General features: G+C 37.8%; 1 protein-coding gene across 1 annotated transcript in view; it reads right to left on the bottom strand.

Annotated features, from left to right (window-relative positions):
* Positions 1-16,500, bottom strand: part of TENM1 (teneurin transmembrane protein 1) — an 854,561-nt gene that overhangs the window by 325,164 nt on the left and 512,897 nt on the right. The window contains exon 9 of the mRNA XM_053917142.1: positions 11,470-11,708. Coding sequence (XP_053773117.1) covers positions 11,470-11,708 — 239 coding nt within the window. The remainder of the gene's footprint in view (positions 1-11,469; positions 11,709-16,500) is intronic.

The raw sequence follows: 16,500 nt of genomic DNA, 5'->3' as shown, positions 1-16,500 counted from the left end.
GTAAATTAGTTCACAACATTTAACAAGTTCTACGTGTGCCAAGCAAAATCTGTCCTAGTTCATCAGATTCACTTCTGAGTTTTACGTTTCTTTCGGGAGCAGGAGGCAGAACTAGGCTCCTGATCTTGGGGATAGAGCAAAATGGGAGCTTGAGACTGTGGGCTTTGGGTATGAAAAAGAACAGAGGTAAAAGTATAAAGTAGGGACGAAGCCCACGACTTTGGCCTCATTAGCAGGAATGCTTCTGAGATAGTGAGTTACTACATGTTTTTGTTTCTTTCCTAGTTACACAAATCACGCACACACACAAACACATACACTATTAATTTCTTATGAAAAGAGGACTATATTCATCAGCTTGTGATGTATGCTAAGTAATTAATTCTGTTTGTTTTGGACCGAAAGACATACCTACTATGGGCCTCTATGAACTTTTCATTTTATTGAAAGAATATTTACATATTTAATCTTGATTGTCCAATGAATCTTTTATTTTTAAAATTTAGCTTTCCCCCCTCTGTTGATTGGCCCTTATCTCTGCATTTTATATATCACTGACTCAAATGATTAAATTCATGGCTACCAGCAAGCAGAGCTATGCTGGCTAATCCACAGGCAGAATTTGGTAGGGGAAACCAAAGTAAAATCAACAGCAAAAAAAAATGCATGCAGCAGACAGGAACAGAAACCAAAGATACTAATAGTTTGTTTGGGTTTTGTTCTATCTTGGAACAGGCTGTGTTTTAGGCATGACAAAGAAATGATCTATTTGTACCATCTGGCTTTCAAATACTCCCACAGCCTTCTATGTTGGTAAATCTTAACTAGTGCCATCTCTGCAAGATCCTACACGATAATTCTTGAGCATTTGCGATGATAGCCTGGAGCAGTGCTGAGCATGAACAGAGTTCACCACATTTTCCCGCTGGCATAAACTCTTCACCCCTGCCCCCAAAGCCAAATAGTTCAACCAGATTTAAAAGTCCTATGACCCTGCAATTACTTATGGACTTACGAGACTACCTTTACCAACAAGGTAAAAAATATAACACTTCTTGACTCTCAGCTAGGTGGTGGGGAAACTACTGAAGGTTTGATAGCTTCAGAGGATTTGGAGTCATCTGGATTCTATGCTTGGAGGTAGCACATGCTCTTCAACTAAAATAGTCCATTTAAAATATTTCCACTCTCTTTCACAGCACAGCATACTAGTTCCTAACTTCTTAACATCTCTCTTTCTCTCTCATGCATTGTGCAACTAGCACTAGCTTGGTTCCTTATTATGAGTAAAATTCAAAATCTGATATCTACTTCCTCTATGTAATATTATTTTAATTTTAGCTCCACCACTTTATTAGTTAATTCTGCAAAGTATATGGAGATTTAGTGTACAGAAAATATACCATGTAGTGTGTGCCACATTTAATATCTGTGTTTAATCAAAATTAAAGTTTGAGATCAAGGGGAATCTAGGTTCTTCCTTCAGTGAACAAAGGTCAACATTGAATTAAGAACCTGGTCTACACCATAAGCTGCATTTGACTTGGTGATATCTATGAATATCAAAAAACAAAATTTGCCTTTTCTGTACCAGGTGGTAAAACAGCACAGATTGCTTGCTGCCATAATCACATTTGTATTCATTTCTGGCCACAGCCACAACTAGTGTATCTGAGAGCTCAACAACCTCCTGTGATGTTCTATGTACATATGCTAGCCTTCAGTTTCTTGATCAGGACACAAAACTCACTTAATAAAGAAATTAAACACAGTGAGGAGAGGGGATTACAGGAGCTACTATAAAGGACACATGGACAAAATCAAGGGGGAGGGTAGAGGTGGGGGAGGGAAGTAGGTTCAGCTGGGGTGGGGTGGAGGGATGGGGAGAAAAGGCATACAACTGTAATTGAATAACAATAAAAATTTTTAAAAAAGAAATTAAATGGAATGAAGAGTTCTCTATAAAGCATCATGTCTTTTCTTCCAGTTAAGGATTTCCTGTTTCACATCCAACCTGACAATCAGACACTTGGGGCTCTCATGGTCAGCAATCGCCCTAGAAGTTAACTATACTATGTTATGTAAGGTCTATGTTAACTAGATTGGCAATGTTATGATGAGTTGTGGGGTTTTTTTTTATACTCACCTGAGGACATTTTCTTCATTGCTTTTAGAGAGAGGAAAGGAAAGAGAGAAACATAGATGCAAGAGAGGACTGACTGGTTGCCTCCTGTACATCCCTAGACTGGGGATCAAGGCCACAACCTAGGTTTGTCCCTTAACCAGGAATTGAACTTGCAACCTTTTGGTAACAGGACACTGCGCCAACCAACAGAGCCACACCAGCCAGGGCTATGGTGAGGGTTTTTTGTTTGTTTGTTTGTTTGTTTTTGTTTTTTCTTTGAGAGAGGGGAAGGAGGGAGAAAGAGAGGGAGAGAAACATCAATGTATGGTTGCCTCTTGTGTGCTCCAGACCTGGCCTGCAACCCAGGCATGTGCCCTGACTGGGAGTCAAACCAGCAACTTTTTGGTTTGCAGGCCAAGAACTTAATCCACTGAGCCACCCCAGGCAGGGCACTATGATGAAATTTTGATCAGCAGAAAATTATAGTGGGTAATCTTAGATTCTCTCAATTTGTTCATTATCACTCCACAGAGATGAATAAGAACCCCAAGGAAGGAGATCTTGAGAAATCACACTGTGATCTGGAATTCCACATGGTCTTTCCCATGGTGGAGGATCTAATATAATGTAGTGCTTTCATTGAAATACTAGCCATACTTTGGCAGGCTTGTGAATCTACCCAGCGATGACCACCTTGGGGGATATACCTGGCCAAGAATCTAGCCTTCCCTGAGGAAATGATTCATCTGGAAAGAACTCCTTTATGTCCTTAATTAGGTCTAAAATATATAGAGGAAGCACATTTTGGGGCTCTGAGTTAAATCTAAAGTTCTGATATAGTACCCTCTGGCCATCTCATCCCAGCTATTCTGTTTGCTTACAGTAATAACTACCCTACGACATCATTAGCATCTCTGGACACCTGGAACCATCTCTTGCCATTTCTAATGCCATCAGCTTCCTCCCCCTATTTTCTTTCCTTACTATGTTTATGTGGCTCATCACTTCAAAAATTTTATCATAAGCAACTATAATTTTTTTATCCCTTTTGTCTTCTTGCTGCACTTTCCCTGAAAGCTCCACTTCGGTGCAAACAAAAAATAGTTCTTATTTCACTTAATTGTTCTTCTTGAAACACACAATGTATTAGGTCTCCCTATCTCAGCCCTTTGCAAATATTTCAGTCTGAGAGCCTCTTTCTGCTCTTAAAAATTACTGAGGATGTCAGAGATTTTAGAGATGTAGATTATATTTATCAATATTTACTATATTAGAAATTAATATAACTTTTCCAAGTATTTATTTATTAATGCATTGACTAATAAGAATAAACCATTACATTTTAACATAAATAATGTATTTTGTGATAAATAACTATATTTTACAAAGTCAAAAAATTAGTGAGAAGAGTTGCATTGTTGTATGTCTCTGAAAATCTCTTTAATGTTGGTCTGGCTTAGTGGGAGACCAGCAGATTCTCACATGTACTTTTGCATGCAATCTCTTGTGATGTCACATATCGTGTGACCTCTGGAAAACAAGACCGTACACTCATGAAAGAATTATAGTGAAAGAGATAAATAATGTCTCTGTGATATTATGAACACAGTTTTACTTTGTAGATCCTCCAACAGGTCTCAGGGTCTCTAGTGGTTCCTAGACCACACATTGAGGAACATCGTTCTTTTATTGCCGCCATCTAATGGTTTTCTTCCAACCTCTCTAGTTGCTCCTTCTCAGTCTGTTTACCAGTTTTGGTTCTCAACCTCCTTGAGTATTAGTATTCCCAGAGTTCCAGCCTTCATAGTCTTTTTGCCGTTTACTCCTGCAATTTTGGTGTCCACAAAGGTAGATGCCTCTAAAGTTTCAGTACCAGATATTTAATAAGGTACTAGGTACCTTGACCTGTGTATATATTTTCATTCTTAAACCCCTTTCTTCCATAGTCTATCTTGGCTGATAACATCACCATCTACCCAGTCCATAAGCCAACAAGAGCTGTTCTCTTGCCTGCCGTGTCTAATCAGTGACTGAGTCAAGTGTGTTTTATCTTCTAAATTCTTCTTTTTCTTCCAAATGATATAGCAATTAATTTATTTTAAAAATTTGCATTATAGTTGACATTTAATATTATTTTATATTAGTTTCAGGTGTACAGTATAGTGCTTAGACAACTACATAATTTATGAAGTGATCCCCTGATAAATCTAGTACCCATCTGACATACATACAAATTATACTTATTGTTCTCACCTTTAACTGGAATATAATCAACAAAAGAAAAAAGCAAACAAAATATAACCAGAGACATTGAAGTTAAGAACAATGTAACAATAGCCAGAGGGGAGTGGGGAGGGGATAGTGGGGAGAGGGGATTACAGGAACTACTATAAAGGACACCTGGACAAAATCAAGAGGGAGGGTGGAGGTGGGGGAAGGAGGTGGGTTTGGCTGGGGTGGGGTGGACGGGTGGGGAGAAAAGGCACACAACTGTAATTGAATAACAATAAAAATTTTTAAAAACTATAGTTATTGTAATGTTACTGGTTATATTCCTTATGCTGAACTTTACATCCCATGACTATTTGTTTAACTTCTTACTCCCTTCACCTTCTTCATCCAGTCCCCCAAACTCCCTCCATCCCATCTACTCTTTCTCCATTCCTGGAAGTTTATGCTCTCACTATCACTCACCTGGGTCACTATTATGGTCTCAATTTGTCTTCATGACTTTGATTTTACAAACCCCATCAGCATGACCGCCAACTCCAACTTACACGATGCCGTTAGGGTGATCTTTCTAAATGTAAATCTGAGCAAATAATTTTCTTACCCTAATGAAAAACCATAAAAACAACCCTCACCATTTGTTCTTGGAATGAATGATAAACTCCCTACCATAGCTTAAAGGCCTTTCATGATCTGTTCCTGCTTGCTATCTTCATTTCCTGCCATCCTCCCATATACTCCATTTTTACTTTCTCAGGTTTTCCAATATATTTGTTTTAAACAAAACATATTGTACCTTTCACCTCTCTATGAAAGGAATATCGCTAAGGCCCAAATGAATGTCTCCACCCTGTAAAATGTCACGCCTTAGTCTACCATGGTGAGCCAGGTTCTCTCTTGGTCATAATGACCTTTCCCATTCTGGCTGTTCAGTGTGAAAACTCAGTCACATTTCTGAAGTTTAAAGTGGCTTAACTTGCTCTCTGTTTCAAAGCCAATGCTCCAACTTTGTTTATTCATGTTCACTTCAGAGTAAGGGTAACTTAAAGGCTTATGCAATGTGGGTCTAAAAATATTCATATAATAATATACACTTATTATATATACATATACATAATATGAATGGGGAAAAATTAAGTTAAACAGGAGTGAAATTTCCTTTATGCAACAGAATTCAAGTGATTTAATTTGAAATCAGAGATTTCTCAAGGGGAAACTTTCTTTCTGAATTTGCAAGATTGACTCTTGCTGTTCTCAAATTTCTTAAATACGTAGAGCTCCAAAATTACTAACATGCTGTCCAGTCCTCTTTTACTGTGCCTTGCCGTTGATTTGTATCTATTAGACAAAGCCTTATGTTAACTTCCCCAGTAAAAAAAAAAAAAGTGCTAAATAGGAAGTATTTAGTAGGGTGACTATCTATCCATGGGACAACAAAATAATCTTAGTGCGTAGTATCCAGTACTCTTCCATGAAAGAAATTCTCTCTTATTCTATGTCTTAAATCCGCAGAGATGCTAGAGTTCCAAGGAAAAAATAAGTGCCTTCATTTTTACCAATAGGTGCTAATTATGGCTCTGCAAATTAATTGCACGTGACACAGGTTCTTCCTGTCATTTCAGTATGTGTAATTTGGATTCAGTTTATGCTTTTATTTATGACAGGTAAAAGTGCCACTTAACATAGCAGGGATAGAACTCATGAAACACACTACACCAAAAGGTGATGTCAGATGAAAATATAAATCTGTCTTAAAGAAGAGTTCTGATAAATACATGGATGGCAGATTTATAATTAGACTGAAATTATACCACCATTTTCCAGATCTCTGCTTAGAGAGATAGCTAGAAAGTTGGTAGATTCATGGGTAGGAGGCAAAGTCAATGCTGGTGCAGAAACTGCCATCATTATCATGAGTGGGTGCATAAGAGTGAACTAGCAGTAGTAATAAGTATTAAACATGACACCAAAAGGATTGATAATGGTCTACAGGATAAAGTAAAATGCTTTTTAGCATTTTATTCCGAGTCATTTCTTGAATGTTATAAGCTATAATGCATTTTAATGAAAATGTGTTTCAACCTACATAAGGCCTCTAGATAGAAACACAAAATCATTTGAAGGGTCAAAGCACCAAGGAAATGGGGAATTAGTAAAATAAAGACAAAGTTACAGATATTTGAGGCTAGGCAGAAGGAAACAACAAACCCATTACAGGATTCCTATGAAATAGACATTCCAGCTCTGGAAGAACTGTCTTAGATGACTTTGGGAAGAAGAGAAACAAAAGTAGCGCATGCTAGGAGAAATTATATGCTCATTATGCTTGCCTTGGCTCAAACTAATAATCCTAATAATAATCCTGTTCTACTAATAATAATCATTAATCTTTATTTAGATTGCTGAGCAATGTCCTGGATGTTTTACATGCTTCATTTCATTTAATTAAAAAGAAAAGCCACAATAAAGGTATTATTAGTATTCCCATTTTATAGATGAGTAAACTGAGGCATTCATGATGCTGCTAGTAAATGAAAGAGATAGTTTTTGGTAAGTATTATTTATCCACATTTAGTAAACTTTGTGTGAAAGGGCATCACTTATTTAGAATCGGTGGGGAAAACTCCATTTCTATTCTCTCCTTTAAAAAGAATTTAGATTTTTTTAAAGGAGAGAATAGAAATTAAGAATAGAAATGGAGTTTCACAGGAACTACTATAAAGGACACATGGACAAAATCAAGGGGGAGGGTGGAGGCAAGGGAGGGAGGTGGGTTTGGCTGGGATGGAGGGATGGGGAGAAAATGTAGACAACTGTAATTGAACAACAATAAAAAATTCATTAAAAAATCTAAATTCTTGAATTTTTAAAAAATCACAGTTTCCCATATTCTATTTATTCTTACCCTGCCTTGTGAGGTATTTGTCCTTTCTTTGTGAGGAAGGCAAAATGAACACACTTCACTCCTCCCTTTCCATCATTTTCAGCACTTTCTTCCTCCACTGTGATAACAGCCCCAGAAAGTAGGGCAATTTGGACTAGCAGAAAGGAGGCAGAGGAAAGCACTAGAATAACTGTTACTCAACTTTGGTGAAGACAGTGAGGTGAAGTAGGGCCTTTGTCCCCTTGAACAGTTTCATCCCTAAACTTTTCGATCAAAGAATTGGCCTCAATATTCTCTCTTCAAATTCTGTATTAATATCCTTTCTGGTCAACTTTCTACATGGGGACTATATCACATGCCATGGCAAGGAGATTTATAGACTAATTTCATCTGTAGAATTTTGACACTGCCCACATCCCCTGAAGGTGGTATGGATTGCTACTAATTTCATGGCAAATGAAAAGGAACATCAATGTGATTAACTGGCGACACTGAGTTTGAGAGCCAGGAATCCCTACTCCGCAGTTCATTCATTTGAACAGCCCACTTGATCCCCAGCACAATGTATTCCTGTGAGATTCTATTGCCTCTTACACAAACTGCTGACTGTAGAGAAACTTGATCAAAACATCAAAGATTAGCAGAGAAGCCGCGTTTGTGCCCTTCACAGCCACTGATGAAGTACTTTAACCTCGCCTTCTCTTGATGCCTTGCATATGGTCATCTGCCTTCCTGACTACTACTTCATATGGCTTATTTGTACATGCAAGCAAATGTGCTTCCAACTGGCACTGATACATCACTGATGCCAAAATATCACAGAGGGTGAAGCATAAGGACATATTTTTTGATTCAGATGGAAAATATTACAGATTTATGGGGAAGTGATGGCAATAGCCATTCTGTGATATCTTCATATAATCAGTATCTTTCCATGCCTCCCTTCACCAAATTTTATGACCTCAAAACTTATTCAAAGGAATATCTTCTTGCTGACCCAAAAGGTATAGTGGGGTAGTTGCAGGGATGGGGCTGGATTTCTGCTGCTTTCCAATGACCACTTGCAGAGCCATAATGCACAGCATGTCTATTGATGTCCCATTGATATTGACGTGATTTTCCCTAGTGGAACGAGGGCAGCACAGCATAAAGCCATTAGTATCTAAAGGTTATGTATAATGGATAATAGAGAAAAATGAAATAGTGGAAAGGAATCTGCACGGGAAACAGAAGCAGCAAATAGTTCCAGGGAAAGATTTTACTTGGGTTATACAGCAAGTGCAAAGGAGGATTGGAAAAAAAAACAAACAAACCAATAACTCTTGCAGATTCAGCAAGAATGGAAAATTAAATGGTTTCATATTTTTAAATATACTTTTCAAAATTTCAAGCACAGAAAGCCAATTAAAAGTCATCTTATCTTGTATGTTATAATTCTTACGTGTTATCTTTCACTTGAATGACTACTTATGAATTTCTTACTTTACCCTTCTGAGGGGGTGAGCAATATGGCACAGATGGGGTAAATGAAAGGAGGGATTTTAACTGATTTTTCCAAAGTCCCATAATGTCCAGGTCATGACAGAACTCACAGCAAAGTTATAATGTTTGCCATTAACATCTCCTCATGTTGAACCCATTTGACCTCCTCTGCTAGTGTTTAGCCTTATATTTCTGTGTCTAAAATATCTTATAGGAAATGATTTCAACAAAGCTCTCTCACCAATCAACAAATCTTGCTTGCACTCCCCATTGCAATGGATGACCTGGGAAATCTAATGCCATCTGTAATGTATTAAGAAAAAAATGGTCTGGTGGATTTATTTAGTAGACTGAGAGGTAGATGAGCTGAAGAGTTTACCGCAGTCCTAGAGGGGCCACAGGGCTTAGTGCTCAACAGCATGTGACTAGAGTCAGTCAGCTCTGGGTTGAAGGTCAGAATCCCTACTTTTTGGTGACCTCTGACCCTCAGTGTGACATCTATGTGATCTCTTACCTTTATACTGTGGTTCAGTTTCCTCACATACAAAACATATTTAATCCTGAGACCTACCCTTAAGGATTGTTATGAGAATTAAATGAGATAATACAAGTAAAGTGCTTAGCATCATTCAGTTTTTTCAACAAATTTTTAGTAACAGGGCTACTGTGTATCAAGCACTGTTCTTGGTGCTGGGGTACAGCCATGAACAAAACAGTTAATTCTGACAACCCGTGAATTTTAGCAGTGCACAATAATTATAAAAATGATAACGGTAAAAACAATAATGACATTTAACATTTATAGCACAAATATTATGTTTTTGGCACTATGCCAAGAACTTTAGTTTTTATCAATTCACTTAATTGCCATAACAATCCTATACCCATACCTGTTTTAAGCCCATTTTATAGTTGAGGAAATTGAGGCCTTAAAGGTTTAAATAATGTGCTCAAGGTAACCTGCCAAATAAGTGGCAGAGGTCAGAAAAATCCATGATCATAACTATTACACTATATAGCCTCGCTGTCATGATACATTCGTCTGCCATTGTTTACCCTATAAAAAGACAGGGTAATGAAATGAATCCATCTACAACCTAGTTAAACAGGTTTCACAGTATATAAACAATTTTTGATGAAAGAGTAGCCATGATAATAAAGTTAAATTGAAATATAGGTTTGAGCACAGTATAAAGCTATTGATAAAGAGCTTGATATTACCTGTATTTGTTTATACCTGGGGTTAAGTCTTGGATCTCAAACATTTTCTTTCTATATAGTAAAAGTTAACAGAAGATAACATATAAGGTAAGAGTTTGTCTCATAATTGAACAAGAACATTTTAAAAGGCCTCTAATGTATTTAAACTTTTCAAATTTCTGCTTCTATTGAACGATTCCATATTAAAATCATGTTGGTATTACGGTACTTTCTCACTCCCCACCTCCATTCCTTCCGCATTATTTCTAATTACAGTTATTACAAAACAAATAAATAAACATGTTGGGTTATCCTGAAATGTGAGACAAAACAAACATTTTGGATATTATATGGTAATATTATTCACATTGAATAGATACATTGGTCAAAGAAATTCAGATTGTACAACAAAAATATAAAAGACTTGATCATGAACAGCAATATGGGCCACACTCCTCTAACTGTTGGCATCATCAGTGGCTTCTCTACAGCCTGTATCCGTTTATTTACTCACCATACCCTGTCCTATGACTCCTTTAAAACCCGATTATGTAAACTTGTTTATTGTTCACATTTTGAATAAATCAGAATCAACCGAACTTAGCTTATTAGGTATAGTTATAAGAAAATCGAAATCCCTTTTTATTGGCCTCTCAGAATCATACTCATTATATCTTTGTGGGTGATTCTGCTTCAATTAGGAAATCGGGTTAAACTTGAAAAGAAGATATTAGTGACATACCTGGATAGATTTTTTTGTCCTACCATGATATTCTATTCATTCTAGGAATAGTGCTTCCACCAAATACATGTTGCTTAAGTTAATTTACATTTTAGACTGCAGAACCGCTGGAGCAAGGAAATTAATGTTCAGTCAAAATAAAATGCCATCCAGAAAAATCAATACCATTTGCTATCAAGTGAGGGTGTCTTTAATCAGGGTGACTGAAGAGCAACAATATTTTTCTTAAAAGTAAAAACGAGTGCCTCACGACCGTTTTCTCCTTTACTTTCCCAAACACTGTAACCACACAGTTTTACAGCCATTTACCTTGTAGAAATAAGAACGCATTTTTAAAAGTCCCAGTGTACAACCCTGAATCCTTAGAAAGAAATTAGGTACTGGATTTTCTGATAGCTTCCAAATAACGACTACTTTAATGAAATTGCTACCTGAAAATTCCGTAGCACTATTATTGTTTAACTATAATTTAAGAAGCTATTGTAGATTGGTACTTATGGCTTCTAATGAGAAAACCATAACAACCTTTTAATTGAAGGGAAAATGGTTAACTACAGTAATTGCAATCAATAAGATTGTGTTAGCAGTATAAATATTTCTTTTCAAAGAGCATTCCATACTCTCCTTAGCAGTATTTAAGGTTTGAAAGTATAAAAAAACTAATTAGGAATCCATTTGTTATTTATAATACTAAGCCTTGGTTCAAATTTGTAGGACCCAGAGTAGAGAGAGAACTACTCCCCCACACTAAAAACAAAACGAGACTTTGATTAAGAAGAAACATGAGGCATGGCAAAGAGGGCTTACCGATCACATAGGCTAGTAACAAGGCCAAAGTCACGGTGATTGCAGTGGCGCTCAAGGCCGTGCACTTCCAATTGCAGCACCTGTAGGGTTTGTTAAAAGTAAAGGCAGGTCTGGAGAAGGTGCTTCTAGGAAGTGGCCTGGGAGGGGGTGAGTACACGGTATTGGATGTCAGAGGGTAGTTCTGACTGGCTGCACTGAAGATAGCAGAGGAACCAGATCCATGTTTGAACAGGAAATGTCTGGAAAAAAAGGAAAGAAAAAATTGGGCTTTTACCAATGCAGTTGCTACAAAAACAAAATCTCCACTAATTTCAACCAGACTTTGACAAAGCTCAGGGGAACTGGGAGGGGCTCAACAGTATTTTCAGATACCTAAGTCTGAACTTCAAATTGCCCTTTGCATCTGTCTCCCTCCTAGTTTCATATTTAGACCTTTAAGATGAAGAATGACGTTCTCTGTTCCCTGCCTTGCTGGCTAGTGAAATTCTCACACTCTGAGAGGTAACCTCCTACATTTGATGTTATTTTCTATACTGCTCCGTTTCATTAACTATGATATTCGAGAGTTGATTCAAAAGCAGAAGTATCATAGGCATTTGGTAATTTGAATGGCCTAGAAATGAATATTTTATTTAGATACTAGCTTGTACAGACATATTTTCACCCAATATTTTATTATAAGATTGTCAAACAGACAAGTTGAAAAATTTTTAAGATTAACAAATATATACTTACCACCTAGACTCAGCAGTTAACATTTGCCTATACCCACTTCATCACATCTCTATCCATCTTTCCATTCCTATCTTCATCCTTCAGTCCATCTTAGTTTCTAAGCATTTTAAAGTTGGTACATCAGTATACTTCCTTTCACATATTTCATCTTGCATGTTATTATCAAGACTTTAATATATTTATAGACTTTTTAATGTAGAATTTATACATGATGACTTTGGCTTTTTGAGATTCCCACCTATAAGTGATATCATACAATATTTGTCTTACTCTAACTTATTTCAGCATGATTGTGCCCAAGGTCCATCCATGAACGTGTAAAAACAGACAGCAGAATGGTTACTGAGGGTGGGGGGTGGGGAAATAGGAGAGACATTTAAAGGCACAAATTTGCAACTGTCAGATAAATAAGTCTTGGAGATATAAATGTACAGTATAGTGATTATAGACAAAGTCACTGTGTAATAAACATCAAATGTGTTAAACTAGATCATAAGTGGCAAACACAAGGCCTGTGGGCTGAATCCAGCCCTCCACCTGGTTTTATCCGGCCCAGTACCTTGTTTCTACCCAGTGGCAGCGCCGAGCTCTCATCTAACTGTTAAGGAGTGGTTACAGTTATACAGTCCTAAATTACATTCAGCCCTTTGAAGGCTACTGCGAGGCTGACGTGGCCCCTGGTGAAAATGAGTTTGACACCACTGGGCTAGATCTTAATTATTCTCATCACAAAAAAGGAATAATTATGTGAATAACAGGTGTTAGCTAACACTACAATGGCAAGCACACTGCAATATGTAAGTGCATCAAATCAATGTGTTATACACCTTAAATTTACATAGTGTTATATGTAAATATATGTCACTTAAAAATTTTATACCATCAGAGAGATGCAAATTACAACCACAATGAGATACCACTTCACGCCAGTCAGAATGGCCATCATAACCAAATCAACAAACAAGTGCTGGCAAGGTTGTGGAGAAAAAGGAAGCCTAGTACACTAATCGTGGGAATGCAGACTGGTGCAGCCACTGTGGAAAACAGTATGGAATTTCCCCAGAAAACTAAAAATGGAACTGCCTTTTGACCCAGCAATTCCACTGCTGGGATTATACCCTAAGAACCCTGAAACACCAATTCAAAAGAACCTACGCACCCCAATGTTCATAGCAGCATTATTTACAATAGTCAAATGCTAGAAGCAACCTAAGTGCTCATCAGTAAATGAGTGGATCACAAAATTTTGGTACATTTACATAATGGAATACTACGCAGCAGAAAGAAAGAAGGAGCTCCTGCCCTTTGCGACAGCATTGATGGAACTGGAGAGCATTATGGTAAGTGAAATAAGCCAGATGGTGAAAGACAAATACCATATGATCTTACCTATAAGTGGAACCTAATCAACAAAACAAACAAGCAAGAAAAATAGAACCAGAGACATTGAAATAAAGAACAAACTGACAGTAACCAGAGGGGAAGGTGGAGAGGGATAATGGTGGAAAATAGGGGAAAGTCCATCAAAGAACATGTACAAAGGACACATGGACAAAGACAAAGGGGTAGGATTGAGGGTGGGAGGCAGGGATAGGTGGGGCAGGAGGTGTGGTGGTGGGGAAATGGAGACAACTGTACTTGAACAATAAAAAAAAAACATTAAAAAAACAATGGGTACAGCCATACCAATGTGCAATGTGAATAAAAGTATTATGTCTGTATGTATAAAAGAATTGTACACCATAAAATGCACAAATTTTAAACGTACATTTGCTGAGATTTTGACAAATACAATAACTTATGCAACCCAAACCCCTATCAAATTATAGAACATTTCCATCGCCCCGGGCATCTCCTCATACCTTTCTAAGTAAATCCCTATCCTCAACCCCATAGGCAACCACTATCTTCCAATTTTTCTACCATGTGCCAGTTTTGCCTGTTCTATAACTTTATGCCACTGTAATGTTTGAATTACTATAGGATACTTACTGACTGGTCATCATTATTGTAACATAGATATCTCATCAACAGTGATTTATTCACATGGAAGGAGTAGACAAAAACAAATAAGTGAAAGTTTTCTGGTGCATATACTTTACACTTACTGAGTGCTAAGTGTCATGAACTGTGCTAAACACATTATCTCAGTCTTCACTTGTATGAAATAGGCTACATTATCTTCATTGTACATTGAAGGAATTAGAAGCCTAAAAAGTTTATAACTTTTGTATATATACCTAGCAGGTGCAGGTCATTCTGGCTCTAAAGTACTTAATCTTAACTACTTTACTGTGCTGGCTAAGGCAGTAAAATGCAGTGCTAATCTCACCTTTAACTGGAACATAATAAATAGGAAAAAAAAAGGAAACAAAATATAACCAGAGACATTGAAGTTAAGAACAATCTAACAATGGACAGGGGGGAGTGGGGAGGGGACAGTGAGGAGAGGGGATTACAGGAACTACTATAAAGGACACATGGACAAAATCAAGGGGGAGGGTGGAGGTGGGGGAGGGAGGGGGGTTTGGCTGGGGTGGGGTGGAGGGATGGGGAGAGAAGGCACACAACTGTAATTGAATAACAATAAAAAAATTAAAATTAAAAAAAAAAAGCACATTCTACCAGTCCAGAGTTCCGGCCAAGATGGAGGCATAGGTAGAAATGCTTCCTTCCTCACACAACCAAAAGAAGGATAACAACCAATCTAAAATCAATAAACAACTAGAAGTGCCAGAAAAGCACTCCATGGAACTCTGACAATCAAGGAGTTAAAAAAACATTCACTGAGACCAGCAGGTGGGCAGCCAAGTGGAAAAGACATGTGCAGCAAGGTGGCGGACTGCGCGCCACGGTGGGCTGGCTGAGAGGACTTGTGGCAAGGCAACAGACTGAGTGGGCAAGGCAAGGCTGGCTGAATGGGAAACCAGACTCAAAGATAACTGCAAACTACTGTGGGGGTTGCCACAGCAGGAGAAAATCCCATCTCACACAAGAGAGTTTGTTGGAAGGAGGACTAGAGCAGAGCAAGTGAGTCACATTGTTCCCTCTCTGACCCCTCCCCCACAGACAGTGCCACAATGCAGCAAAGACGGTTGCCTACCCCAGGTGAATACCTAAGGACCTGCCCCTTACTACATAATAGGTGCACTGAGACAAAAAAATATGTCCCAAATGAAAGAACAGATCAAAACTCCAGAAAAAGAGCTAAGTGATAAGGAGATAGCCAACCTATCAGAGGTAGAGTTCAAAACACTAGTAATCAGGCTGCTCATAGAACTGACTGAGCTTGGTCACAAAATGAAAGAAGAAATGAAGGCTATACAAAGTGAAATAAAGCAAAATATTCAGGGAACCAACAGTGTCGGTGAGTAAACCAGGACTCAAATGAATGATTTGGAACAAAAGGAAGAAAATAAACATCCAACCAAAACACAATGAAGAAACAAGAATTCAAAAAATTGAGAAGAGACTTAGGAACCTCTGGGACAACTTTAAACACTATAACATCAGAATTATAGGGGTGCCAGAAGGAGAAGAACAACAGCAAGAAGTTGAAAACTTATTTGAACAAATAGTGAAGGAAAACATCTTTTATCTGGCAAAGGAAATATACTTCTGGGAAGTCCAGGAAGCCCAGACAGTCCCAAAGAAACTGGACCCAAAGAGGAACACACCGAGGTACATCATCATTAAATTACCCAAGATTAAAGATAAAGAGAATCTTAAAATCAGCAAGAGAAAAGCAGGCAGTTACCTACAAAGGAGGGCCCATAATATCAGCTGATTTCTCAAAAGAAACCTTCCAGGCAAGAAGGGGCTGGAAAGAAGTGTTCAAAGTCATGAAAGGCAGGGGCTACATCCAAGATACCCTATCCAGCAAAGCTGTCATTTAGAATGGAAGGGCAGATAAAGTGCTTCCCAGATAAGGTCAAGTTAAAGGAGTTCATCAACACCAAGCCCTTATTATATGAAATATTAAAGGGAGTTATCTAAATAGAAGATCAAAACTATGAACAGTAAAATGTCAACAAACTCACAACTATGAACAACTTTACTTGAAAAAATGAAAACAGAAACTAAGGAAACAACTAGAACAGGAACAGAATCACAGAAATGGAGATCATATGGAGGGTTTTCAATGGGGAGGAGGAGGGGAAGAATGGGGGAAGGTACAGGGAATAAGAAGCATAATTAATAGGCATAAAATAGATGGAGAGAGGTAAAGAATGGTATAGGAAACAGAGAAGTCAAAGAAATGTACAACCCATGGACATGAACTAAGGGTGATGCTGG

Source organism: Desmodus rotundus, chromosome X, assembly GCF_022682495.2.
Source record: "Desmodus rotundus isolate HL8 chromosome X, HLdesRot8A.1, whole genome shotgun sequence".
In the NCBI taxonomy this organism is placed as follows: domain Eukaryota; kingdom Metazoa; phylum Chordata; class Mammalia; order Chiroptera; family Phyllostomidae; genus Desmodus; species Desmodus rotundus.
Note: the sequence above shows the minus strand (reverse complement) of the source record. Positions and strands in the feature narration are given on the sequence as shown.